At 46.8% G+C, this 25,790-nt stretch overlaps 8 protein-coding genes across 8 annotated transcripts; 4 read left to right on the forward strand and 4 right to left on the reverse strand.

Annotated features, from left to right (window-relative positions):
- Positions 1-2,645: 2,645 nt before the first annotated feature.
- On the forward strand, positions 2,646-3,912 carry BKA67DRAFT_655795 (S-adenosyl-L-methionine-dependent methyltransferase; the record flags this gene model as incomplete). The annotated part of the gene is made up of 2 exons (XM_046106825.1): positions 2,646-3,046; positions 3,096-3,912. 2 exons carry the CDS (start codon positions 2,646-2,648, stop codon positions 3,910-3,912), a joined length of 1,218 nt encoding a protein of 405 aa, XP_045961767.1.
- A 200-nt stretch (positions 3,913-4,112) lies between these two features.
- Positions 4,113-6,709, forward strand: BKA67DRAFT_688831 (uncharacterized protein; the record flags this gene model as incomplete). Its single annotated transcript, XM_046109081.1, has 1 exon — positions 4,113-6,709. Exon 1 carries the CDS (start codon positions 4,262-4,264, stop codon positions 6,707-6,709), a length of 2,448 nt encoding a protein of 815 aa, XP_045961768.1. The 5' UTR covers positions 4,113-4,261.
- Positions 6,710-6,800: 91 nt separating this feature from the next.
- On the reverse strand, positions 6,801-10,495 carry BKA67DRAFT_555555 (uncharacterized protein). The gene is made up of 6 exons (XM_046102093.1): positions 9,453-10,495; positions 8,808-9,401; positions 8,719-8,754; positions 7,543-8,670; positions 7,395-7,487; positions 6,801-7,238 (listed from the first exon to the last, which is right to left on the reverse strand). Exons 1-6 carry the CDS (start codon positions 10,132-10,134, stop codon positions 7,024-7,026), a joined length of 2,748 nt encoding a protein of 915 aa, XP_045961769.1. The 5' UTR covers positions 10,135-10,495; the 3' UTR covers positions 6,801-7,023.
- A 210-nt stretch (positions 10,496-10,705) lies between these two features.
- BKA67DRAFT_555556 (alcohol dehydrogenase) lies at positions 10,706-12,223 on the forward strand (the record flags this gene model as incomplete). Its single annotated transcript, XM_046102094.1, has 1 exon — positions 10,706-12,223. Exon 1 carries the CDS (start codon positions 11,159-11,161, stop codon positions 12,218-12,220), a length of 1,062 nt encoding a protein of 353 aa, XP_045961770.1. The 5' UTR covers positions 10,706-11,158.
- BKA67DRAFT_555557 (Alpha/Beta hydrolase protein) lies at positions 12,224-14,598 on the reverse strand. The gene is made up of 5 exons (XM_046102095.1): positions 14,158-14,598; positions 13,858-14,096; positions 13,479-13,801; positions 13,117-13,422; positions 12,224-13,061 (listed from the first exon to the last, which is right to left on the reverse strand). Exons 1-5 carry the CDS (start codon positions 14,307-14,309, stop codon positions 12,300-12,302), a joined length of 1,782 nt encoding a protein of 593 aa, XP_045961771.1. The 5' UTR covers positions 14,310-14,598; the 3' UTR covers positions 12,224-12,299.
- A 2,968-nt stretch (positions 14,599-17,566) lies between these two features.
- BKA67DRAFT_555559 (uncharacterized protein) lies at positions 17,567-18,238 on the reverse strand. Its single transcript, XM_046102096.1, has 2 exons — positions 18,027-18,238; positions 17,567-17,939 (listed from the first exon to the last, which is right to left on the reverse strand). Exons 1-2 carry the CDS (start codon positions 18,158-18,160, stop codon positions 17,612-17,614), a joined length of 462 nt encoding a protein of 153 aa, XP_045961772.1. The 5' UTR covers positions 18,161-18,238; the 3' UTR covers positions 17,567-17,611.
- A 1,014-nt stretch (positions 18,239-19,252) lies between these two features.
- BKA67DRAFT_555562 (major facilitator superfamily transporter) lies at positions 19,253-21,191 on the reverse strand. Its single transcript, XM_046102097.1, has 5 exons — positions 21,006-21,191; positions 20,882-20,949; positions 20,667-20,835; positions 19,933-20,614; positions 19,253-19,879 (listed from the first exon to the last, which is right to left on the reverse strand). Exons 1-5 carry the CDS (start codon positions 21,087-21,089, stop codon positions 19,410-19,412), a joined length of 1,473 nt encoding a protein of 490 aa, XP_045961773.1. The 5' UTR covers positions 21,090-21,191; the 3' UTR covers positions 19,253-19,409.
- A 1,517-nt stretch (positions 21,192-22,708) lies between these two features.
- On the forward strand, positions 22,709-25,399 carry BKA67DRAFT_555563 (uncharacterized protein). The gene is made up of 5 exons (XM_046102098.1): positions 22,709-23,051; positions 23,113-23,743; positions 23,906-23,969; positions 24,026-24,391; positions 24,446-25,399. Exons 1-5 carry the CDS (start codon positions 22,991-22,993, stop codon positions 25,133-25,135), a joined length of 1,812 nt encoding a protein of 603 aa, XP_045961774.1. The 5' UTR covers positions 22,709-22,990; the 3' UTR covers positions 25,136-25,399.
- The last annotated feature ends 391 nt before the right edge of the window (positions 25,400-25,790 follow it).

Below are 25,790 nucleotides of genomic sequence, written 5' to 3' on the forward strand. Positions count from 1 at the left end.
TCGTAGTAACTCAGTTCTAACCATGGAGTCACTCGTGCAAGAAAGTCTCGATCCAACCTTGTAACGCATTGACAGATTACCTCGCAGATTGAATCATGTGAAGGCGATACCAAACCGCTCCAGCTATGCAGGAACTTCACTCGGTAATAATGACCGGGTACTGACTAGATCCAGGGCAGCGCTCTCCTGTCGACATCTTCTAAAACTTGCTATCGCAATGGGCTTGCAGATACTGCGAAACTTCGAATGGGCTGCGTGGTGTCGGAGGCAATTATGCTGCAACCTGATTGTCATATGAGCTAGCCTTTCGGCAGGAGAATCTCGCCTAGATATATACATGCAAGCTGTACATATCGATATCCGCCATAAAATTAGTCTGCAGAGCCACCACAGGGCAACTCATAGATGATGTTTTGATGAGGAAAGTCAAATGGCGCAGACTTGCACAAACCGTTGTGCCGTGATTCGACCGCCATTCTCTGAAAACGGGAACTAATTGGCCAAGTCTTTGGCAACTTCGCAATAGAATATATATACAAAGCTATATGCCAAAGAGGGGCTTCTCATATGTCGCCATATGTTGTTACATAAACATATCGACAACTATGAACAGCGTTGGGATAAGTTGCAATAGCAATTCTAGCAGATCTTAATCAGGCTACCGCTGGTCAGCTGTTTGTCGGCGACCAAGACCCACCTAACCTAGTGCTTGGTTTACCGGCCTCTACCGGTGTGGACTCATGTTCGCAATACCGAAGACGCGATCAAAGTATTTAAAGCTACCGTAGTGAACCAACTAATCCAAGAGACTATGACAAATGTAGAACCGTCAAAGATTATTCCTTGGCAAGTTGTTGCGAAAGATGCATCGTCTTCAAGGATTTTTCAGAGGGCAAAATGTTCTTTATTGTTATTTCTCAGGAACCTAGACTCCCATTAATAGCAGCGCAATACGTTTCAGTGGAGTGGCCGCTGAATCTGCAGGAGCGGAGGGTCTCACTTAATTTAGTATAATGATCGACCCCTGTGCAAACTTGCCAAGTTTCGGGAACAAATGACGGGACTTCTCCTATCGTTCAACCGCTCATCGTGGGTGCAGTAGAACGAACGCCAACGCAACCATCACATTTCACGTTGAGTTTGCGCCAACCCTTGCAACTCGACACGATATCCCGTGGCTAGGTATTCCGTCTTGCCCTCCATTTGAAGCCTCACTTGCCGGCGTATGATATGGGTGATGCTAGCCTTGGATGGCGATGGGAGGGCTACTGTGGCTACTACCCAATGGCCAAGAACTTTGCTTGGCAGCAAACAGTCAGGGATGCTGAGCCTAGAGACTTGGCAAGGCTTATCTCATTCGTGATGACGAGACCTGGGTTGAAGAGCCGCACTTCTTTGAGACGCCGAGCTTTAGAAGCGAATCCAATACCTGAATTTACAGGATGGACTTTTGTATGTATCAGTACCCTGGTTGCCTGGCTCCCTGGATGATCTTTTCGGCTCGGCTAGGCGAGAAACTGGCGAATCCCGCTCACACACTTGGTCCGAGATCTCCATGGCCCACTCTAAAAATTGGCGTCGTAGGTAAACTCAAGTGAAGCTAAGTAACGTTAATTAGCTAGTAGCGGGCGGCACTATGCAAGTTTACCGCCTTGCCCACAATTCAGTACGCAGTGCAGCGAGTAGTAGTGTATCTTGAGAGACCAGCCTTATCGGCAATACCATTAGCGAGGGACTCCCTACTGAGTACGAGAAGTCGGACGTAAGCGCTTGAAAAGAAGAGAGATTGGGTTTCGAATGTTGACAAAATTAGAGGACCAAACCAGCCCCAAGTTTGATTCAAGTCCCGTCATACGACGCGAAAGTCTTTAACGCATGGTGCTTCCGGCTTGTTCTTAAGCTAACGCAGTCTAGCCAGCTTCATGGGCCTTAACTATGTCACGTACTCCGTAAGGCGAATGATATCTTAATTCCGGCCGGCATTGTCGCAGACGTATCTAACGCCGGACGCCATATTCGCTCACTCACTCAGGCAGAAGCCGGCAAGAGGAAACGTGCAGTGCAGAGACTTTATGGACTATACGAATTCCGGGATAACATGGCGTGCCAAAAAAGAAAAAAAAAGAAAAAAAAGAAAAAAAAAAAAGCCGAAAGAACTGACCTCCGACTGCGGTTCTAATTCGTTGGTTTTTACTCCGAAGGCTCGAGCTTAGTCGAATGACATTCCGCAAATCTCCAAATCAGCAGATTTTACCCTGTATGGCTGGACACACACAGTAGGTGGATTTTTCCCCCCGAAATAAAGCGAGGGATAAAATGAGTCATGCGTTACTGCGATTCGCTTCGCTGAGTTGCAGGGTGACAGCGAATGTGATGATGAAGGGCGTTTGTCAGCATCCAGATGGCCAACCGTGTCAGCGCGGTTATTTCCGCGTCATCCGGCCAACTTGATTCCTGGTCAAGACAAAACAGGCCATTGGACGATCTTGCAGGCAGTCACAATGGAACATTTTCAATTGTCGTGGTTGCTTGTTTCTTGTTTCTGGTGGTTACTCATTCTCCCCCGTAACATTACCATATATTGTGACTGCCTCACACAGTTTGAACATCACACTTTCCATCTGTAGCCTTCAAGACTCGCCAAAATGGCAACTGCCACTGTCATTTCGCCACACGTACAGAACCCCCAAATTGTACCTCAGTCAGTGTTCGGCGAAGAAACACCACGGTCCAGCAACACGAGCACCAGCAACGAGAAAATAGATCTTTCCGCTGCTCCTGTTCCGCGAAAGTGGTTCTTCAAAAGTCATAATCATGGCTCTTTAGTGGATCGTTCTGCTTCACCAAATAGAAGCAAAACGTTTTGGAGGTCGCTCAAATATCTCTGGAACTTATCGCCTCAACAAGTTGATGATTATATGGCATCGTATCAGATCTACAACTTAGACTGGAACAACGAGAAGGATATGATTGCCGCCCTAGGAATTGACTATCAAGAAAAAGTGGGAGATTGTCTCAAGGCTTATTATGGTGTGATCAACCATTTGTGCGTACCAGACATTCAAACCTGCTTCCCCAACACTGACGCGACTTAGATGTGCCCTTGGTGAGGTGGAAAAAATGTACATTCCACCGTTGATGGATAAACACGCCTCGGTTATCGACAACCAGCTCTTAAACGAGGAGTCTATTGCCAAGGAGATCAACCTCAAGGCCGGCGACAAAGTATTAGACCTTGGCTGTGGGCGTGGAAGGGTAGCTGCCCACATGGCCAACTACACCGGCGCAGTAGTGACCGGACTCAACATTGACCCCAATCAGATCGCACAGGCAAAGGAATTCAACTCTAAACTAGGGTTGCAAAATGACTTTGTGGAACATGACCAGAACAATCTGCCGCTTCCTTTCGCTGATCAGTCGTTCGATGCATTCTACGAGATCCAGGCGCTAAGTCTCTGCAAGGATCCGAAGGCTCTCTTCAAGGAGATCTACAGGGTGTTGAAGCCTGGCTCTAAGTTTCTTCTCATGGACTGGGTTAGTTTACCCGCGTATGATCCGACAAACGAAGAGCACCAGCAGTTAATGCGCCGAGTAAAACCTCTCATCGGGGCGGTAGGGACGCCCACACCAAAAAGCTTCGAGACCGCACTTCAAGAAGCGGGTTTCAAGGTCACCATTTCTGATATCCCGAGTATGGACGAAAAGCAAGCTTTGGTTATAGACAAGGTCGACATCTACTTTCGCGCTATGCGTCAAATGATTCTTGGTGCTGTGAGGATGAAGTTGATGCCAGCGCACTTCAAGACGTTGATCAACAGGTTATGCTTGGATGGCCAAGCATTCGTGAAAATGGATGATTTACGACTCTGCAGCACAGTATATCGGGTTGTTGCAGAAAAGCCAAGCAATTAGGTGTGGGTCGTTGGTCGTTTCGTGTGGGATGATGCGGCGTTCGAGTTATTACTTTGGGCCTTGTGTCTTCGTTTATAATTACGAATCATAATCTATACATTATTCATGGTTAACTACATATTTTTAAGAACTGTCAAAAGTACTGCTCGGTGTTCAGTTTATGGGCAACCATGTTTGCGAACTCGAAGTCGACCGTTTCCGTTCAATTCCTTTGTGCATTCATGGACAAAGAAGCAGCGGATCGCCGCTCCATGATGTCAAGTATTAATTCCTGACAAGATGCAAGTGAATACTTCAACATCTGTCCCGCGTGTTTATTGGAATCTTCCTCTGTGAACAAATATGGAAGATGGCGACGACTAGTGCATCACCAAGGTTTGGTTTGGCCTCTATCGCCAACCTATTTGACCGAACGAGCAAAGTCTCGTCTTCAAGAGGTAAATCAGGAATACAGAACTCGCGACTTGTAACCCCGAAGACTGTTGCTTTGGACAAGGTATCGACTTCGTCCATCTCTGGTTCAGAATGGAGCTCTGGTTCCTGGGAGACCGATGACGACGAAAGTTCAAGCGGAAGCACACACTACAACTCCGATGAGGTGTTAGAAGAGCCGCCAGCAAATATTTTCGGGAGAAAATCTCATGTTGATCCCATATTGAGAGCCATCGATCTCCAAGATAAAGCCGGGATATTTGTTACCAGTCTAGCTGGAGAAGGACGAGAGGGGCGTGCTCTATCCCAAGCAACTTCGGCATGGCTTGCAACCCACGAGGGAAGAAGGCGCTTGTGGACAGACTTTGTTTCTAATCGCGATGAACCATGCGCTGTGTGTAATGCAACCCGAGAAGATGCTGTTCGCTCTGTCATGGACAAAGATCTCGGGTTTTGCAGCTCACTCAACCTCAAATACAATGATTCTGAACAGTACGCCTGGTCATTCGGCCACCGATACATAGTCATAGAGAGACAGTACTGGAGCCTCCGACCAGATCAATTACCTCCTGAGGTGTGGGCGGCAAGACTCTTACGGAAGTATACCACGGTGCCAGTCCCAGAGGTCGTTGCGGCGTGGAAAGAGGGACAAGTCGCCATCACCATCACCGAGCGTGCGCGAGGTTGGCCTCTGGCACAGACATGGTACTCCCTTTCCGAAGACAAACGACACAGAATCGCAGAGCAAGTAGCCGATTTTGTAAAGCAATGGAGAAAAATGACATCAGCCAAAATATCAAGCCTCGATGAAGGTCCATACCTCTATCCGGATCACCTCATTGGTGGGTCTGCTGGCCATTCGGTCTATTTCAAGGACGAGTCTCAATACCGCGAGCATGTCCGGAGACGGTTCGAATCGCAGGGATGGGATGACACCATCACGAATTTGGCGATGAGGCTCATGCCGATGAACGAGCCATTTGTCTTTACCCATGGCAATTTGACTCTCAATAGCATTTTTGTCTACGGTACTAAAGTAACAGCCATCGTGGGGCTGGACAAAGCAGCTTACCTGCCAGTATGGGCCGAATCGTTGGCTATACACTTTGCGCATGGCCCCGCTGAACGGCAGTGGAAGGCATTACTCTTCGGTTACGTTGGGTACGAGCAAATCAAGTCTTATTGGGACGTGTGCCAAGATCTCCTGGTTGCAAGCTTCAAAGGAGTGCAAGGGGCGACTGAAAGTGGTAAACGCGAAACAATACAGGCATTGTTGGCTACTATGGTCGAGCAGAAAGAACACCGTGAATCTGAAGCAGCGAAGCAAGTAATTCAATCGAAGCAGAATGGGTTAATGCAGGAGGTTGATGAAGGGGGAGTGCAAAGGCCAACACAGAGCGAAGGCAATAATGAGAAGCCCAAAGAGGACAGGATGTCTAGTCAAAGTAAACAAACAAAGACTGATCATAGTTCCAACAATGAAAAGATGCTAAGCGAAAAGACTACCAATCTTGTCATCATGAGCGACTCGAGCACACAGACAGATAAGCCGACTACACCAAGACCTCTATCTCAACGGCCGTTATCGCATGTATTCAGAATGAAGACCGCAAGAAAGGATCTTCAGGTTCAAGGCCAACCATTTACCCCCCGGCCAATAGCAGCACGAAGAAAACCGTCAGTGTTTCATGCAGCTAGCGGTACACAGGCCCAAAACTATTATCCGAATGGCTTCAGTGTTCTAGATAAGAAAGGGGAAGGGTTGAAGTGTGCGCTAGAGGCTATTTACGACAGCTTTACGGCACAGTATCCGGAAAGGAGAGGCGAGATCTCATTGCGTAGTTTGGGACTACAATTCCTGTCAATCAAACAACCTCAAATTGGTGTCACGGTCGGAGCAGAGTATTTTCTAGAAAAGCTGGCCAAAACGTTGCAAGCGTGGGGAAGGAGCCTCTCTGAACCTCTTGATCTACAACTGGGCTGCATTTTGATTGATGGGAGAGAATGGTTGGACCCAAGTAGTGACGGGGCAAACTCAGGCACCAAAGCTATCTGGATCACAAACGTTAATGCGGATGGTATCATGACTTTCAAATCTGCCGAGGACTTTCGTGGACTAGCGCCCAACCGTGGCAAGTTAGGTGTTGCCTCCGATTCTGAAATAAGTCCTACAAAAATCGGCAGCAAGGGTTCTATTGTTCAAGGTCTGATTGATGTCACAGGTGAAGTGGACGGTACAGACTTCAAGGTTACAGGAATCGACTCTGGCGACAGACAAACCCAGAACATCAGCGAAATGTCTGAGGTCCATGGAAATGATGATAACGATGTCCAAACCATGCCCTTTGAGACCAGGGACTTGTGAACGATAGATGCTTGCAGGTAGAAAGCGATCGGGGGACTAATAGTTGGCCTATTTGGCGCGTATCAAGTCCGTCACGGGCATGCTTGGTTGGAACAGTTTCAGTATTAGTAGAATCTCTTGATCGCTTCCGCGGTACTTTTGCTTCGCATTGAATAGACTGAATACAAGGCGTTGCTGATCCTGAGTGACACCTTGCCAAAAAAAGAAATAGAAATTTTCTTGAGGGTTGAAATCGATAAGAAGCACCTGAATTTGCAATTCTCTTCAAGGCCTAGCTATTGTTAAGACCTTGCCAGTTTGCATTCATGACAAGTTCAAAATGAGGAACATTCATCCGTAATAGCAGTGATATGTAGCGTCGCATCGCCAGATGCTCGGTTTTCGACTACACAAAGAGCCCCTGGCTTCACCCGGAACAAGCCATTTGAGCCGAGGTCAAAGTCCTGATGAGAAGTGATCACTTTTACTTTTCCTTTTGCGATTGAACATAGACGTGTACGATTGGTGACCGGCTCGAATCGATGTGTCTCTACGGCATTTGCGGTCAGCAATTGTTCCTGTAAAAGGTTTGAGGGGTCTCTAGCAGTATTTTGAAACAGTTCCAAATTGAAAATTACCTCAAGTAGGCAATATCAGCGCTGTAGATATGCTAGAAATAGTACAAATGGTTCCAAGATTTGCTTACTGCCTGACTTGAGGGCAAGGACGTGAAACCCTATATCGGGGCCGATATTGACTTCTTCTACGTGGGTCAAATACGCTGCTGAAAATGCAATATCTTGCTTCTGTTAGTAGTCGACCTCAATACGAGCATATTGGAGCGGATGACATACTCTCAGCACCGTTGGCTGGATCAGTACGAATGCGTCCAGGCGCGATCTCCCAAATTGCCGGCGCTAAATCCAGTGTACCGGTATTTCGAGCATCCCGTAACTGCCGAGTAGGGGTGTTTTTATCATTTGAGACTTCGTCTTGCAATGTTACAGCGGTAAGCTTGGTTGCTGGTGAAGTATCTTCAAGCTTCAGCAACTTCCTCTCAGACCGTCGTACGGTGAGTGAATCCGGTTGTGCGATCGAATTTTGCAGATCAGCAATCGGTATTGGTGAATCATCGATTGGAATGTGGGTTTTGAGTAGTTCCGGGTATGTATCTTGGTGCCATTTGGTGAGATCGCAACACTTCTGATTTCCTTTATAAAAACAATTTGCACATGAGGTTACTTGTCGCCTGACATGGATTGACGCCTGGAGAGATATGACAATACATCCAATGAAAGGGCCTCTTCCTTCTTCACATCGTTTGCAGGGTGTCCGGGCTTTATTGCCAGTGATTTGAATAAGTAGTGCGGAAATATCTTGAGGTCGACCTGAACTTTCGAAATATTTGGGTGACAGAGGATTGAATACAACGCCACGCTTACGGTTGAGTGGTAGAAGATCGCAAACATATCCTTTCTTGGGAATGGGCGAGATAGGTGTGCTTCTTAGATGTTTGTGGACAATATTCTTCCATGTCCATTGTGCATTATCATCCATTGCAACATTGGCAGCAGCTAGGTCGGAGCGTGGCGTTGAGGCTGATATCGCAGCATTCTTCTTTGATGAACTTTTTGCAGACATGGTTATGTATTTAACCATACCCTCACTGTCCCTCTTCGCTGGCGAAGTATTATTATTGTTACTCTTTTGGTTATCAGATTGTTTCGGATCCTGCATGGGTGGCTCAGAAGCATCGAGTGCTTTCTTTGAGACAACAATGGCGGGCAATCTACCAGTACCTCTTTGATATCCGGTTACTGAAAGTGTGCCATCTCTGTTGTCGTTAAGCGTTGCCCCCCGATGCTTTGCATTGAAGTGTCCACCCAATGAGTCAAGTGTCTTGAAAACAATGCGACATGAGCGCACTGGACAAACCCATGGTCTATCAACGTCGAAGTAAAGCTGATATTCGGTTGGAAGGACTGCTAAATCAGTAAGAGTTGAATTTGTGAGGGACTGGGAATGCTTACTAGCACCACGAGTGGCAATTTCTTGGCCATTTGCCACTGCCATACGTTAGTACGTTTCGACGATTCGTAACGCATGGAGTAGTACTTACACCTCCAAATGTTATATGGCCTTCCACCCGAGGCCGTCAACCCGTTTTCACTGACAGTAGGATGGGTGTCACTAATATCAATATCAAGATCGACCTCATCCTCGTCAGTTTCATCATTATCATCTTGCTCAGCATTTACTGATTTATCGTCATTGTCCGTGGCCTGCTTCACAGGATCCTCGCTAAGACTTAGGTCACTACTCAAATCAGAATTCTTGATGTTCTGCGCCATCCTGAGCGATAGACTTCCGGCGCCGGATCCTTGTCTACCTCCGAGCGGCTGGGACAGCTCGTTGCCCTTAGCATTGGCTTGAGAAGCCGCGGCCGAATTGGTATCCTGGACACTTTGAGTTTCCTGCAATGCCGGTCCCGAAATGTTCCTTGGTTTCGACGACAAAAAATGTGATATAGAGTTTTGAGCGAATTGCTTGAGCGAGGGTATGGCAGATGTTGTATTACCAGGTTTTGATGACATGATAGGTTGCGCGAAGTCCATTAGATTTGAAGAAAATAAGTGTGATTGAAACGATTCGGTAGCATTCAACCCTACACTTTCGACACGTTTTCGTTTCAAGTTTCGACCAGCACCAGAGCCTAACAATCGATTAGAAATTGGCTCCATACAGACAATCGCACATCACACACCTCGAAGAATGCCCGTAATGCTTCCAGGCTCGGTTTTGTCCCTGAATTTGTCGCTCGGTTGTTTGATTGCTTTACCCATATCCTCCGCTGGCCCTGGACTTGGTGCGAGTTTCGCTGGGACTGAAGACGAAGCTCCAAATGGCGCCTTTGAAATTGATGATGAATACCCGCAATTTATGTTCATCGAAGCCCTCGGACTTTCATAGTCTTGTGCCATGTCCGAATTGAATATCTTCCTGTTAGGCGAAGTATTATTTGATGGATTAGGTGGAGTAATGACTGGTCCGAGTACCTCTTGTTCCTCTATGAATGACTGGCTCGCATGCTGTGAGGGCCATCTGTTATTGCTGAATATTGTTGACCAGTTGTTTCTGCTTTTAACTGGCGAGGGCAGCTTTACAGCAACACCTTTGCCACGGTATAGCTGTACAAGCAGCAAATTGCGAAGACCTGGGCTGAGATTGCCGTGGGTAATAGCTTGATGAACCTCATGTGGGATGGGCTGCCGCAAAAGTCCCTCGCGAAGCTCATTCATGCATATCAATGCAGACTCTGATTCTTGTGATAGAGTGCCATCGACCAAAGCTTTGCTTAGCTCCTTGCCAGACTCGATGTCAGGTTGTATAGAGACAGAGAGTGACTGGCGTCTACCAGGGCGACTAGGCCGATGCACAGAACCCATTGTGAGGTTTTGCTACCCTAATGCTTCGTGTCTACTACCCTTGAAGATTTCGCGTGATAGTACAGGAATACAGATCATTTATTTTCAGGGTACCCTTCCTTTCGTCTAATCTGTGTTCTCATGACGCTGATGCCGCATAGTCACAACTGTTTGGAATCTGCCTCTGTACTGTATGGCGTCCTTGGAGAAATCGATATGAACTTCATCATATGAGGAAGTTGGACACAATATCAGGTTGTTGCAGACTGCGAGTGCTGTGCCATTAAACACTCGGTGGGATGATCGCATTCATCATCAATATCGCGCTCCAGGAGCGCGTTACCCTGGGAGATCAAGGCGCCGAGAGCACTGGCCACTCAGGACCAACCAGGCCCAAAATAAACCATTCCAGGCTTTAACAATCACCATCCCCCCTAACTCAAGGGTCCAAATGCAAGGGACCACACCGGCATGCGGGCTCAAAATTGTTTTACGATCTATCATTAAATCAACCACTCATAAGTTACCGTTGAGATTTGAGCACTGATAATATTGTGTAAGCACAGTGAACGAGAATAATTCGAACTCCTCCGGCCTTTTCCCTGGGGCCGCTGCGACCTGGTGTCACATGACATCATCGCGCTTTCTTGTTTTCTTTTTTTTTCTTTTTTCTTTCAGACTTGATGCACCAGGCTCTGGCGCTCGTAATTGTACAGGTGCTTTTGAAATGCCTGTGTTAGTGAATTATTCGCTCGTAAGATTTGATGTGAAACTTGGTCGCCATGAGAACTTGGCATCTTGTATTAAATCGGCAGTTCAGCTTTGTCAGCGGAAGCGGAACGGATCGTTTGTGGTGCCCGCCTACGTCCCAGCTAACATACGTATCACCGTCACCTCCACTAGGCCCCTCTTGAAAGCTTAAAAGCCGGTCTGTGAGTTGCCGATGGCCGTAGTACGGTGCATATATAAGGTGGATGGTGTCACAGCCAAAGGCGACAAAAATGAGATCTCATGTATCTCATAGACTGTATTCTTCAAAATAGCCATGGCAACATCGCGATCTCGCGGATCAGCACTATATGTCAACGAAGACGGCACTGCCAAAGTCCTCCGCAATGTAGCAACACCAGAGCCGGATGCAAGGGAAATCCAGGTCGAAGTGCTCTATTCAGGTTCCAATCCAGCCGACATTGCACATGCTCACCTCGGAATCACTTCAACTGTGATGGGCTATGACTTCATGGGCAAGGTCACTAAAGTCGAGCCCAACTCTGCCTATAGAGTTGGAGATTTGGTTGCGGGTTACACACCTACAGGTATCGGAAGACCATCAAAGTACGGCGCCCACCAACCATATCTCGTTGCTCCAGAGAATTATACCTGGCGGGTGCCGAGCGACGTACCGCATGCCCATGCTGCTGTGCTATCAGTGATTGTTTGCACTGCAGCGGATGCATTGTTCAATATCTTCGGGTTTCCCTTACCTGGAGAGCAAGGACCAGATGGTACCAGGGCAGGACCATTGTTGATCTGGGGAGGGTCAACTAGTGTCGGTATCGCGATGATGCAACTTGGACGCGCGAGCGGCGCGCATCCAATCTTCGTGACTGCTTCGTCCAAGCGACATGCTATGCTCAAGGGACTTGGCGCCACCCAATGCTTTGACTATTCCGACACTGACGTCGTGTATCAAATCAAAAGGGCAGTTGATGATGCAAAGGTTGGTCCGATACTTTACGCAGCAGATTGTGTAGGTTCGCCAGATAATGCAGAGAAAGTGACAGCAGTTGCTTCGAATCAAACTAAGCTAGTTTCAACGAGAGGGCAGCGGGATGGGAGGTTTCAGATGCCGTTCGCGACAAAGGGTAATGACATTACATTACGAATACCCGGAACTGATAACATCACGAAAATATCAGCTCAACCAGCGCAACAGGCTCAGTTGTGGAAAGGGCTCGAGTGGGCGGTAAAGAACTACGGCTCGGGCTTCATGATGCCGGCTGTTGACGTGTTTGAAGGAACGGCAGAGGACGCCCTGCGGAGAGTCAACGATGTAGCAGAGGGTAGAACCTTTGGGAAACTTGTGTTGAAGCATCCATTGGCTTGAGGTCTTATAAATTTGAATGTTGAGAAATATGTTAGAAACGAAATCCTACGGCTTTTGTAAGACAGTATCTTTGTCCCACCTAATATGGAATACTCGCAGACACGCTTCTCCAAAAATCGCAGCGCAATCCACGGTCGCCCTCCCAAGACAGAGAATTAACTAGACGGAAATTGTTGACAATCCCCGGACCCAATCGCTCATAGTAAATCAGCTCAGGCGTGATTTTCACCTCTGCTATGGTGCCTCCAGTCGTGTTAAGATCCAACTGCAACGGTTGATACGGTGTATAAGCTGGCCAGGCGATCTGGCCATCTTCGCCCACGGGTATAGTTGCATTGGCGTAGCCAGCTGTCGCATTTTCCACCGAAATGATAGGGCTATCATGCATAATGAAGTTGCCCCAAATTTTCTGAAAAGCACTTCTAAATTTTTCATTTGGTACTGTTGCCCCAACGGCGAAATAGACAGAGAGATCGCCGCCATGATAGGCTGGGGTGACAGAGTATTGATACTTCCAAGCCTTGCGAGCATCAAAACTAAATGCCTCAGCCAGCCATTGTGCTGGGCAATTAAAAGTAGACTCTGCCGCGATATTGAAGACCGTCTGTTGCAGTCCGGTCGCCATCTCGGACACGGTCAGTGCCGTAGGGCCAGAGTCACCAAGTGTATCGAAGCGAGTCGCATTGTCGCCCTCTCGCGCTGTTGCTATCTGATAGATGGAGTTGAGAGCCAAAACGTCAGACGCATTGAATAAGGGAAACGTATTTTTGACAAAAGCGTCGTATTCTTCGAATGTATCAACGTCTGGATTGGTGAGAGGTACACCTTCGTTTGCATTGTTCTTGTTGAGTGTTAGCAGAGTGAACTTGTTTGATAGTTGTTAATAAGGTACTCACGCCGACAAGGATACGCTTGCCGTTGACCTTCCCTTGAAGGAGTTGCTGTGATGGTCTGTCCTGTATGTATCCGTCATCAATGACGGGCAAGAAAGCGAAGCTTCCGAAATAACCCATGGTTGTAGATACTGTCCCACTGACGTTCTGTAGAATTATAGTGTCTGTATTGACCAAACACTCGAACGCGCTGCTATAAGTGGAGCTGTGGCGACATTCTGCTTGATCGACAAAAGCTTCGTAGTAGGCAGTGGAAACAGCATCATCGTATCTGCGTAGTGGAGCAGTGTAGGGACTAGCAGCGATGATCTATAGGGTTGTTTAGTGATACTCGATACTATGAAGGGCTTTGGAAAGTCACGAACATTATTAAATAATTCAGAACCAGTACCACCGTATCCCAGAACGTGATACATGATTGAACCAGCCCCCGAAGACTCTCCGGCGATGGTGACGCGTGTCGGGTCACCACCGAACTTAGCAGCATGCTTCTGCACCCATTCTAGAGCAAAACGTTGGTCAAGTAGCCCTGCATTCAAGGCGCCATTAGCCTTCACATCAGGCGCAGCTAAGAAGCCAAATGCTCCAAGGCGATATTGAATCTCGACGACAATGAAGCCGTTGTCGTTGGTGTTCATCCACACACTAGGATCGTAAACAGCTCCAAATTTGGAATATCCACCACCATCTGTTATGAAATTAGAAAGAGATTATGTTGGAAGTTTAGGCTTTAGAGTTCCTTACGAATCCATACTAAAATAGGCAACGAGCGAGCGCTCGGTGCAGCGTAGACATTTAAGTACAGACAATCTTCATCTCCGTATCCAGAGGTGAAGCCGTATATATCAGGCAGGCCAAATGCTCCAGTCTGAGGACAAATTGGAGGTTGCTCCGTTGCAAGAATAGTCCCGTTACGAGTTACAAGAGGATCTTGCGGAGCTTGCCACCTAAGCTTCCCAGTTGGAGGGGCTGCGTAACGAACACTGTTCGAATCTTGTCAGTCGATCAAGTTTCTCGTACGCTGCAAGCTTGTGGCGACGTTACCCCTTCCACACATTCAGATCAAATGTGTTGTTGTAGTACCCCTGATAAACTGCATATTCCAGGTCCACGGTGAGTCCAGATGTAGTGTTAGTGTTGTAGCTAAGAGACGGAGCAATGAGGGCGATAGCCACCCAGAAAACCGCAGATATCATGATGAATGTGAGGGTAGTAGTATTACACGTCGTTACGCTGGAGGAAAGAGCTCTCTCCAGCGCAGTCTAGCGTAAAGCTACAAATATACTCTCCAATGTACGGACCACCAAACCAGGGATCACGTGACCGTGACAGTGAATACTTATTGCAGTCCTCTTGGCCAGGAAACCCGCAAATTCAAGGCAGGAATGTGTCGAAGGAATAAAAAGAAACAAGACGAACAGCAAACATTATGGCTCGGTATTAGCTGCAAGGTACATACGAATAAATGGGGCTTTAATCAATTTGGACGGCCAATATTGGGTACAAATCCGAAGTTTATCTTTGAAAATGATATCTCGTATCCACTAACCATATGTAAGTCGCTTCTTGGACGGCGGGTCTTGGGGTACTATGGCCCCAGCCAGAACTACATAATCCCCCCGCTGGAGACTAGGCGCTGGCATCTGAATCGTCCCCAGGCAACGTACACAAGAACATTGCCGGCGTACTCAGACTCACTTATGTCACTATAGGAGAAACTAGTCAATATCCTCTTAAGAATTTAGAATCACAGGACATCCAGCATTTGTTGTTCACGTTCCTAGTCCGGCCCTATTTTAAGATTGAACAGCGATCGGTTGAACGTCTCGGTGCGCCAACTCTTGTGCCAGTGCTTACAGGCGGGGCCATCAACCACATGTCATCTTAGCTCAAAACTTTACATTAGTCTAACCTAGTCCTGTTGTCAAGCCGTATCAAGAGAAACGCTCAGCAAAATTCAAGAAATGTCTTCACTATATCACTTCAACTGCAATTCCTGGGCTAAGCTATGTCCGGCTATAACGGCTTTGAATGATGTGCGCCAACCAGCATCTCGGGAAAATATGCCCTCAGGTTAATATGTTTGTCGGAAACTTTTGTAAGGCATTCCTGCAGACATGTCCACGCCATCCCAGGTCCCCCTTCCCCTCATCGCCTGTGCGTAGACGGGAGCTGGGCACTAACTCACCGGCTTGTTGCTTCATCGCTCCCATTTGCGACCCTCACATTCCTCAATGAGGACTAAACAGCTATTTCAGAAGCTGTTGGTATTTTGAGATGAAGACTCAAGTAACGCATCAACAAGTGTGTCGACGACCAAAGTCCCATGGAGTTGAGTCATAGCCGCATTCTATAATCAAGCATGAATGCTGTCCAAACTCGTTCTCAGTCCCATAAAAGCTTCCCTGCCGATGCTTTCCCGTTTCCTGCACATCTTGCTTCCTTAGATACTTGCGAGAGTCATCTAGCACGAGCATTGGTTACAAGCTTATCTCATGGGTGGTCGAAGTAGAAAAGGGTAACCAAATGGGCCAGGCTATTGAGGTCTCCGTACATGCGAGATGAGCCCCTTCGCTTAGGACCCGAGTCTCGTAGCATACCGTAAGCTGTGAGTATCTACACCATACTCTATGTGTAGATCCATTAATTTCTCAGGCTTTCTTCCAACTGAGTATATTCTCCAACGGAAATAGTAGCGCGTTTTGCGGCCAGCTTCACCGGTAGCTCAGCCATACATGTACAACTCCTCTGTTGCAATTTTCGTCTTTCAAAACTTCGTCATGCTTTCATTGGATGAGACTATATTGTTCGCCTGCGGATTCTAGAAAACCCTAATGGATGCCTAAGTTATCCGCCTAGGGCCAACCACTTTAGGTAAGCCTTTAATAGAATTGCTCTGCTCTTCAACCGCAACACCAAACTCGATCAATAGACCTATCTTTGATCACCATCCCTTTTACATCTCCATCGACACCTCAATGTTTCCGGGGGTAGAGCCTTAGATCTTCACACAACGCCGGTGTTGGCAATGTTTGACGAAGGTAGTATGGAGGACGAATCCAAAGCGGTCGCCGTCGTTAAGCTCGGCGCTGGCTGTTTTATTTTCTTGTAAACTTGTTGCAAGCGCTTTACCAAGCCGTATGTTCCGAGTTAACAACATAGTCGGGGTCGACGCTCGGGATTGAAGAGAAAGAAGTGGCACTTACCGCAGAACACGACAGACCCTTTAGGGTACCCGAGTAACCAATGACAACGTATCCAACCAAGCCCGAGAAAATTAAGGAAAGTTTGTTCTTCGAAGTTTTTCAAGATGTGGAGATTGTACTGGTTGTGTTCATGCTCAGCCGGCAACATATCTTCAGAGCATGTGGTGTGTAGTGATCCAAGAGGATTCTCCTTATTTTTTTTCGACTCTCCTTTTTATCACATTCGAATTGATAGCTTGTGACACTAGCCTGCGCTCCTTGGATTCGTGTGGCACATGCGTGTCAAATGTGTTGCTGTTGATATCCGGTTACCTTGGGCCTTTCGCGGCCACGACCAAGCTCAGCCGATGATTCTGTACCGACCAGAGTTTCCTGATACTGTTTATAGATATAATCGTGATATATTGAGTCAATCTTATTGTTCTTGGTTGTGTGAGTGACCAAGCCCGGCAATGTGTTCTTCTCTGTGGGATAGATGGATGATACACGCAGCGCACTTCAAGCAATGGCGAATATGTTGTTTCAAGTAATCCAGCTCAATAGCGAGTCGACCAGCTCTGCGCAATTTTGGCAAGTCTTCCACCTTAACGATACTTGGTGGCGGGAGGGGATTGTAGTGCTCAGGATCCATGATGGATGGCGAGGTTTTGAGGGATGGATGCAAAACTTAGAATCGCAAGACTGAGTACTGAAACGATCAAGGTTCTAGACCGCAGATGGTAGTCCTAGCGATTCAATTGAATATCAATAATAATAGAAATCAATCATATCATGAAGAAAAAGCGGATAATGATTTTGTGTAGCGACGCCTTTGAATTTGTAGTAACGACGGAAATGATATTTAGTTTTCCTTCCAACTGTAGACCAGTGATATCACTAGAATATCTCTTGTGCAAGATCCAGATACCTCGTGCTTGTTCCTTCGACCCCATGATCAGGGTTGAGGCAGTTACGACTCCGAATCACGGCCAATCGTTCGTGCCAATCTTGATGTGGAATGCACTATTGATTACTCCTGGTGCGTCTATAATGACAGGGCAATTACTTGATCAACCGAACATTGACTCCATAAACACCATGATCTAGGTGCATTCGTAACACACGGTTGCGCGTCTGGCACTTGCTTATTAACTATTACTTGGCAGGCAAAACCGTTGGATGCACCTATTTTGAGCAGTAAAAGGGCTTTTCAGACAGGTATGGGCTGATTAATCAATTGACTATGTACTTATTAACACCTCCCATCATCCTCCAGGAATCCTGTTCGACCTGGAAACTATTAGACCCACCATCTACTGTACGTCATCGACAACAAAGTTTGGTTCGCCCCTATAAAATTGTGCGACGGTGCTGCCAAAGTCTTCGAACGGGAAGTCCGTTGAAGGCCATTCCTTGGACCCGGCAACTGTGACGCCAGTGTTCAAATCCTTGTAGGTAATCACGAGCAAGTAAGGAGCCGAGCCACCTGGCTGCGAAGGCTCGTGACGGAACTGCCACTGAACAGCGGCGTCGGCGCAACCACGATATGGTGTGATGTCTGGGATTGAACCGACGGATGACTGGTCAGAGTAGAAGCAGTTGGTACTGAGCACTCCAGGTATGGTGATGTCGTAAGACAAACTGCGCGTCTGGTGTTAGACAATGTGCCAAGAAAGACATAAACTTCCCCAGAATAGAGGAGATGGGTTCCATGGTCAAAGAACGTACAAGGCGCCAGTGCCATGAGGAATAGTGTTGGCACTGAAGTTGGTAATGTCGAACTCTGTGGCTTGACGTTGCTCGACTGGCGCGCCAGAGACAACGGAAAGGAGGAGAGTAGAGATGGCTGCGATATTCTTCATCTTGGCGATGTCTTAGTGTCTACGCTTTAAGTATATAGCAAGTGCCGTATATTGGTGTCTTAAATCATGTAATTACATCAATCTTGTGTGATACTTTTGTTAGATTTCAGCCATCAGTCGTTCCTTCAAAGCCTCTTATAATTTTCAAGGCGTCCAGTTGGTCTTCTGCTAATCATTCGTAAAAAGCGTCTCATGCACGTATTCCGGCCGCAAGTTGCCGCTTTTTACTTGAGGCTGAGTAACGCACAACGAAACGTTTCCATCGTGTCAATGGTCAAAAGTGGAACTTATTGGTTGGGCGTTATTCAGCCACTCTGTTGCCCACAGATCCTGGCGACCAATGATCTGGTCCTCGTCCAAGATATGCGACTTCCCGTCCGGGGGCTCCTAGCTGAAAATGCTGACATCAGATTTAGAGCAAGCTCAGCAATCCTCCAACACGAGAACTTTTAGAAGATCCCTGAGATTGAGGAATGTCAAATGTTTGGTAGTTGCATGCGCACATCGACGGTCCATATTACAGGACTATAGCCGGATACACCCAGAAGTGCCAATAAATCTCTTCGTGTGTATCACATACATGGCTGGCGATACGGTGATCGAATCGTCCAGAGAATCATTCAACATGACTGAATTCTCTGAATCAACACTTAGCCCATGAGTGCAGATCCACTAACGTGATCCCGGGTGCGCCTTCTAACATGCAATTTGGCAGAGGTCAATAACACGAGAGTCAATACGTCAGCACTTTGCATATGATCGTATGTTAATCAGACCGCTGGATTTGTAAAATTCCAAATAGACTTATCTGCCCTTTCAGAGATTATGGTTTGTTTTTCACCTCAAAATTGATTGTCAATGAGTGACACAAGTCACACAACTTTCTTGGCAGTAGCATAAGCTTCATAAGTTTCTACGACATAAAAACATATGCATCTTGGATTTGCTGGTTGCCTACCGAAGAACCTCCATATAATGGAACACTCAACATTCATTTGGCAGTCAAAAGACTAATTAGCACAGCATTTCCAACTCATGACACAGGCAGCGCCGCTCAAGCGTTAGAAAATAGATACGATTAAGCTCGATCGATGCTGCGATCAAAACACAATCATTTTCATCAGGCTACGGAGTCATGCTGCATAACAATATCTGAGCCCGCGGATACGCAAACTTTCCATAGACTTAGCTAGCCTATACCCACACTTCAGTTTCTGCCTACCAGTACCAAAACTTAGTGCGTATGTGACTAAAGTGCATATAACCGAGGTGGTTGGTTGCTGACTGCTTGACCAAGGATTATCTTGTTTTTACGACCATACAACAGCCTCAAATATATGGCACCAACTGCAACCACAAATAACATGGCGCAGTTGACCCCATGACCAGTTGGATACCCCCGAGAAGCTTCCTCGGATTTGTAAATCCACACACCCGGAATCTGCCCAATGCCAGCCCCAATACTAACGTTCAGAGCAACTGCGAGGCCTGTGGCAGCTGTGTTCCACATGTTCGAGGTCAACCACCCAAGCATAGGTGGAATGGATGAGAAAGCGCCCGCCGAACCTATAGTCAGGCAAATATAGCGACCCACGTATGCGTCTACTGGAGCAACCGCTGATGCCAGGAAACCAATCGCCCCAACAAACGCCGCTCCAGCGCAATGAAACCCACGAGCGTTAAAGTGATCGCTAGACCATGCCACGAGTATCTGTGCAACTAGAGCGTTAGGGGTTAGCTGAGATCTTTCATTCTAAGACACGCAGACAGACCATAAGCGACGGCCCAGGGTGGCACCGTCATCAGCTGTGCTTGGAGATCTTTATATCCTAGACCAGCTATGATTGAGGGCGTAAATAGAGACAATGAGCTGAAAGGAAGGCTAACAGCAAAGTAGATTAAGTAATGTCCATAGAGTCGCCAGTCCGTCAAAGTCGCTTTGGCGTCAGCCCAGGTAATATCATGACTGTCTCCCTTGCTTCCTTCGATACAGAGTCGCTCAGCTATTAGTGATTTCTCCTCGGCAGAAAGCCATTTTGCACGTTCTGGAAAGTCGGGCAAGACAAACCATACAGCAATTGCGGATAAGCATGATGGAACGCCTTCGATGATAAATAGCCACCTCCACCCTGAGAGTGCAGAGGCCTGGTTTATGTGGCCGATTCCGTAAGCGATTGCGCCTCCAAAAGCGCCAGCCAGTGTCGCGCTGGCCAAGATAAGAGCAACGCGGAGGCTTCTTTCGTTGGCCCTATACCAAAATGTCAGGTAATACACGAGTCCTGGAAATAGCCCAGCTTCAGACGCTCCAAGCAGGAATCGCACCCCAGTGACTTGGCTGAAGTTCTTTGTGGCGCCAAGCCCAATTGTGATGGCTCCCCACGACATCATGAGAAATGCAATCCATCTCGAAGGTCGCAACCTTTTCAACAATATGTTGGATGGAATTTCGAATGACTAGTAAAAAATCAGCGGGTATGCCTGATGATACTTCGACGAAAGCATTTACAAAGTAACCAATCAGAAAGATCATCAGCGCAATGTTGAATTGCACTGGAGTCATATGTAGCTCTGTCTGCATATCATTTTTTGTTGTCGAGTTGAGGATTCGAGCATTCCCAATGTTGGAACGGTCCAAGTTGCAGAGGAAATATATGCCCGCGGCAAGTGGAATGATCCTATCAGTATCAGTAGAGGACAGTTACTAGTAAACGACTCGCGTACCTGAGATCTTGCTTCCAAAGCAAAGCGCGCTGCTCTGCAGAAGAAGCTAGAGCACTTCCTAGAGCTGACTGTATTGTTTTGAGATACTGTAGCGACTGAAAAGGTTTCCCAATTATTTACTTACATCCCTGAGATGATATGAGCTATGCTGCTGAGCTTTTGTAATGCCGCCAATTTCGACGTTGGTTGAAGGGTTTTCGTCCGCCATCTAATCATATCACTTTGTATCAAATCCAATGTTTTTCTTCAGAAGCAAAACCTCATCCTAGAAAGCTTGGAAGAAGGGTTCCTCACGAGCACATGCTACGCAATGCGGGGAAGGCGCAGTCTTGTAGAAATCGTTTACTGGAAACCTGGTCCACACAGGACCCCTTGTCATGCAAACAGGGGAAATACAAGGGTTTATTGGTAGGATCTTGTTACGGAGGGGGACAGATCTGCAATGAGGCCGTGGTAAAAACAAGGATCTATGCACATGGGCTTTCAAATTTGGACTAAGAAGTCAGTACAGAGGTTGTAAAACACATAAGATCGACACTAAACAATTATATTGAGTTCGAGTCACGATGTTCGAGTATGGTAAAGATGTAATCAGAGTGAGAAACAATATATGCACAAGTTTAACGAAATACGCGGTCTGGTTGACCGCTGCATGTCTGACTACATATATATGTGGACCAATTTGCTTCTCCACGCATCGCCAACACACCTCACCGCAAACACATTTTTAGTGTGCAAGTGGACTTTTATTTGGCTGGGTAATTAAAAATGATTCCTTTAATGGGTATGGTCGAATGAACCAAATAAGCAGTTTCAAACCCGTGTCGTCAGACTTGAAATCAGATTTTACAAGATGTGACTACAAAACTCCAAATGAATAGATATCAAATTCTCTTGTTTCCATAATGGTTATTTTGAATACTGCTGGAAGGCTTCTCGACACCTTTTGTCTAGGTTGACAGAAGCTATTATATCAAAGCCCGAAGTACAGCTCGAGGCACTGGTTTCACCCAGGGGAATGTTGCTTTTGTTAGGTATGCACGGAAACTTAAATATTGGAATTCCGAAGAACTTTGATATGAAACTGCGGCCATTATACCATTGATGCACGGAAGGCTGCCAAGTGCCCCTTGTTCTTTTCTCAGCGGATGAGAGCGGGATAGTCACTTCCCCTTCCATTCGCATTTCTGCATGCAGTTAAAATGACGCATAATTTATTCTGAGATCTTCACTTGCAATGGCGACAAAAGATACTGGATGCCTGAAAGTAACCCAAAATTCCTTGGAGTCCTTGGAAATCGATAGCGTATGCGTTGAGGCAGGGGCCGGTTTACTAAGGGCGAAGGAGAAGCCGTCAAATCTTGAAGAGGGGCAGTAAATTTCCTTCCTATTTAATTTCTTCCGTTCTCTTTCTGTGCCGAGACTGTTCAAGTTGTTCAGTGCCCAACTAGCTTTCTAACTTAGAAAGTAATAATAAACCACATAGGAGGTCACTAAGTTAATATAGGATAAACTGGCACAAGATATTGAAACGGGGTATTCCTTTTATAGTGAATGTTGGCCACTTCTCCAACTGCTGTCTGCCGCTCACCTAGCATACTACTTGCTTCTTCTACCACAACAGGACGGTAGTAATCATGAAAATCACACGAACTACGCTAGTAAGGACGACAGATAATAGAATATGAAATGCGGGAGGTATGCATTCAACATCATTTGTCTATTTGTCCGTGTAGCAGAGATTAATCATTCGGTCCTGCCGGTCGTGACGCTAAAAAGCAGTTCTGTGGGTCCAAAATTATAAGGCGCAAACCCGTGTTTGCTTCACCAACAGCTACCTATTCTTCAGGGTTCTACATCTCACTGTCTCCATTGCAATCTTTGCAGCATTCGTTTCTTATTTTGGCACACATATTTGAAGCTTTCCATTGTCAGCTGAGCGCAGTACTGTCCTTTGCAACTTTCAAACGACTGGTGTCTTGTCGTTGGAAATCAGTCGCGTACCTTCCGTTGACTGCAGTTTTGCCACTATTAAGGGACTAAGAAAAGTCAAGCACATCAACGCTACAATCCATTTCCTTGGACGCAGAATACGCATGAGCGGCGGAAATGGCACCAACAGCTGAGGATATACTATGTGAAGACATGGAGGGCTTGAGAGTTACAAAAGGTACCAATATGACGTTTGCGAGCTGTACATCGGCAACACTGACTGACTGCAAATACGACAGGTGGAAGCGCTATGGGACATGCCCAACAACCCACTGCTTTGAGATCACTCAAAACATCCCCCGAGAGGCGCGTCATGAAACCCATGTCCCACGGTAATGACTCTGCATCTTCTAACTCATTCACGTCTGACTCAGATGACGATTCCTACTCCGAGGATGAGGATGAGGATGAGTCGAGTGATGGGAACTCTGTACAACAGACAACCGGCACTACGGCTAGAAGATTAATGTACTTGCCTGACCTCTTGCACCGTCTACCCAGCCAAGATGATTTCAACGAGATCATGTCTTCGCCGCTCTTCACAAAGCCCGTTTGGGATTACGTTCACTCACTTCCGGCGAGCACCAGAATCCCTGCTTTCTCGCAATACGCCCTCCTCGGAGCTAGTTCAGACGACTTTCAAGGATCATCAGATGGTGGCCTGTTTTACAACATCACTGCCCCCTCCAGCGTGTTCATCTGCGGTAATCAGGGCTCAGGCAAGAGTCACACTCTGTCCTGCTTTCTAGAAAACTGTCTTGTCCCTTCAGGAAAGCTTGGCTCGCTTCCCCGCCCATTGACGGGCATCGTATTTCATTACGATACCTTTGTCTCCGACCTAGATGGCACACCTTGTGAAGCCGCATACTTGTGAGTGGTTCAGATATATCCAGTCCTCATCTCGATTTCCTCCCGTTTTCGAGGTCTTATCTGGAGCTTCCGCACAAGACTTTGAGAATATTCCCGTCCCCTTCAAGGAAAACCATATGAGCACTAGACACTCGAGGAGCTAATCCGATATGTTGCGACTAGGGCTTCGCACCCAAACGTCAACGTTCGAGTTCTCTGTCCGCCGACAAATGTTCGAACCATCAAGGTACGCTAATCTCTTTTATCTGCAAAGTCGCTATGCTCTAGTCTAATCTATCACAGCATATCTACAGTCGATTACCCGGCGTAATTGTGGAAGAGCTCAGGCTTCGTGATTCGGACTTGAACACAAAGAGAATGCTAGACCTGATGGCCGTCGGATCCGGATCGATGCCTCTCTACATGCACGTCGTTCAGAGAGTGCTTAGAGATATGCGTATCGAGCAGCAGACCACTGGGCACACGTTCAACTACAGACAGTTCAAGCGCTTATTAGATGCAGAGAATTTGACTCCCATTCAAACAGTTCCATTACAACAACGTCTTGAGACATTAGAGAGTTTCATGGTGAAGCAGCAGGATCCGATACAGTCAAAAAGTTCGAAACGTACCAAGAAGGCCTCCTCTGGTACTGATTGGACGCCCAAGGTACGTATCTTGTGCTCGGCAATGTGTAGGTTCAAGGCTAATTTTCCATCGTAGGCTGGCCAACTGACCATTGTGGATCTTTCCTGTCCATGTGTGACATCTGAGATGGCGTGCTCGTTGTTCAACATCTGCCTATCTCTCTTTTTAGAACACAATGATCCGTCCATTGGTCGCGTTGCGGCTCTGGATGAAGCTCACAAATACATGGGGGATTCAGCTGACGCTCAGACTCTGACTAATACGCTACTTTCTACGATCCGACTTCAGCGACATCTAGCCCTTCGAGTCATCATATCCACCCAAGAACCAACAATCTCGCCAAAACTCCTCGATCTTTGCAACATCACTATCGTACATCGTTTCCAGTCGCCAGACTGGCTTCAGGTCTTAAAGAGTCATCTTGCTGGTCTCTCAACTGCGTCTAAAATCCAGCTAGTCGACGACCAGGAAAGACGCAAAAGTAATGACGCTATTTTTCGAAGTGCAACGACCTTTGACGGAATCAGGGGCGTTGATATCAACTCCAACAATCCCACCTTAGAGATGATGTCGCATATTGTCAAGCTCAGAACAGGAGAGGCTCTGATATTCGCGCCCAGTGCTTTTGTTGGCTTGGAGAGAAAGTCCAGGGGCAAGAACCCGCAAGCTGTCGTGACGCCAAAGCGACTGGATCACGATGTTATGCGAGTACGAATTCGAGCACGAGTTACAGCCGATGGCGGAAGAAGCATGATGGCAATATAGGCACCTGTTGGATGACGCAGCATGTTGCTAACGTGTGCTTGCCAGCATATTCCTCAACAGGAATAGAATTGTTATACACATTGTGGAGTATGACTTATTATGTATTATTAAATAATGGAGAAACTAGTGGTTCTAATCAAGCGTATGCTTGATGGTTTGTACTAGCTAGTCATATTTGGGGCGATTAGAGTACGTCTCGGTGTTCTGGAGTATAGAAAGTATATAGATATTTGTTGCCCAACCAAGAGGATGATTTCGTCAAGGATGGTAATAGTAGACGCGAAACAAGGGTTCTTTTTTCAAACTTTTCTTTTGTCAATCTTTTTTATTTTACCCACCTAGCCCAAACGCCACACCCATCGTGTAACTGATGAGAATTGGTCACCATCACTGATGATTTTATCGTCGAGCGCCTCACATGTATTTCTACTAGTGATTGAATAGGTCCCGCGTCGGTACTTTATGAAGAGATTGCAGTCTCATTCTGCCTGCTTCAAAATGCATACATAACACAACACGTAATATTTAAGTAAGCTTTGTGAAAAACTCCAGATCAGCCAAGCACAATACTGCTGCAGTATGCTTGCTTTGCTTTGCGGTCCTTGGTTTCTCTCAAACCATCTCAATAATCAAACTACTATTTTAATACCTGGAT

The sequence above is a fragment of the Truncatella angustata genome (assembly GCF_020726525.1).
Source record: "Truncatella angustata strain MPI-SDFR-AT-0073 chromosome Unknown BKA67scaffold_2, whole genome shotgun sequence".
In the NCBI taxonomy this organism is placed as follows: domain Eukaryota; kingdom Fungi; phylum Ascomycota; class Sordariomycetes; order Amphisphaeriales; family Sporocadaceae; genus Truncatella; species Truncatella angustata.

What these genes read in the sequence shown, in the direction of transcription:
- BKA67DRAFT_555555 (XM_046102093.1), bottom strand. Translation starts at nt 10,134, where the DNA reads ATGGGTTCTGTGCATCGGCCTAGTCGCCCTGGTAGACGCCAGTCACTC. An exon ending in GCCATATAACATTTGGAGGT is followed by an intron (nt 8,755 to 8,807) that starts GTAAGTACTACT and finishes AACGTATGGCAG; the next exon opens with TGGCAAATGGCCAAGAAATT. An exon ending in CCTTGCCCTCAAGTCAGGCA is followed by an intron (nt 7,239 to 7,394) that starts GTAAGCAAATCT and finishes CAAATGCCGTAG; the next exon opens with AGACACATCGATTCGAGCCG.
- BKA67DRAFT_555557 (XM_046102095.1), bottom strand. Translation starts at nt 14,309, where the DNA reads ATGATATCTGCGGTTTTCTGGGTGGCTATCGCCCTCATTGCTCCGTCT. An exon ending in GATCTGAATGTGTGGAAGGG is followed by an intron (nt 14,097 to 14,157) that starts GTAACGTCGCCA and finishes AGATTCGAACAG; the next exon opens with TGTTCGTTACGCAGCCCCTC. An exon ending in GCAAGCGTATCCTTGTCGGC is followed by an intron (nt 13,062 to 13,116) that starts GTGAGTACCTTA and finishes ACACTCAACAAG; the next exon opens with AACAATGCAAACGAAGGTGT.
- BKA67DRAFT_555559 (XM_046102096.1), bottom strand. Translation starts at nt 18,160, where the DNA reads ATGAAGAATATCGCAGCCATCTCTACTCTCCTCCTTTCCGTTGTCTCT. An exon ending in CCTCATGGCACTGGCGCCTT is followed by an intron (nt 17,940 to 18,026) that starts GTACGTTCTTTG and finishes CCAGACGCGCAG; the next exon opens with TTTGTCTTACGACATCACCA.
- BKA67DRAFT_555562 (XM_046102097.1), bottom strand. Translation starts at nt 21,089, where the DNA reads ATGGCGGACGAAAACCCTTCAACCAACGTCGAAATTGGCGGCATTACA. An exon ending in GCTCATATCATCTCAGGGAT is followed by an intron (nt 20,950 to 21,005) that starts GTAAGTAAATAA and finishes AAAACAATACAG; the next exon opens with TCAGCTCTAGGAAGTGCTCT. An exon ending in ACCCTGGGCCGTCGCTTATG is followed by an intron (nt 19,880 to 19,932) that starts GTCTGTCTGCGT and finishes CTAACGCTCTAG; the next exon opens with TTGCACAGATACTCGTGGCA.
- BKA67DRAFT_555563 (XM_046102098.1), top strand. Translation starts at nt 22,991, where the DNA reads ATGGCACCAACAGCTGAGGATATACTATGTGAAGACATGGAGGGCTTG. An exon ending in GGGCTTGAGAGTTACAAAAG is followed by an intron (nt 23,052 to 23,112) that starts GTACCAATATGA and finishes CAAATACGACAG; the next exon opens with GTGGAAGCGCTATGGGACAT. An exon ending in GTACTGATTGGACGCCCAAG is followed by an intron (nt 24,392 to 24,445) that starts GTACGTATCTTG and finishes TTTCCATCGTAG; the next exon opens with GCTGGCCAACTGACCATTGT.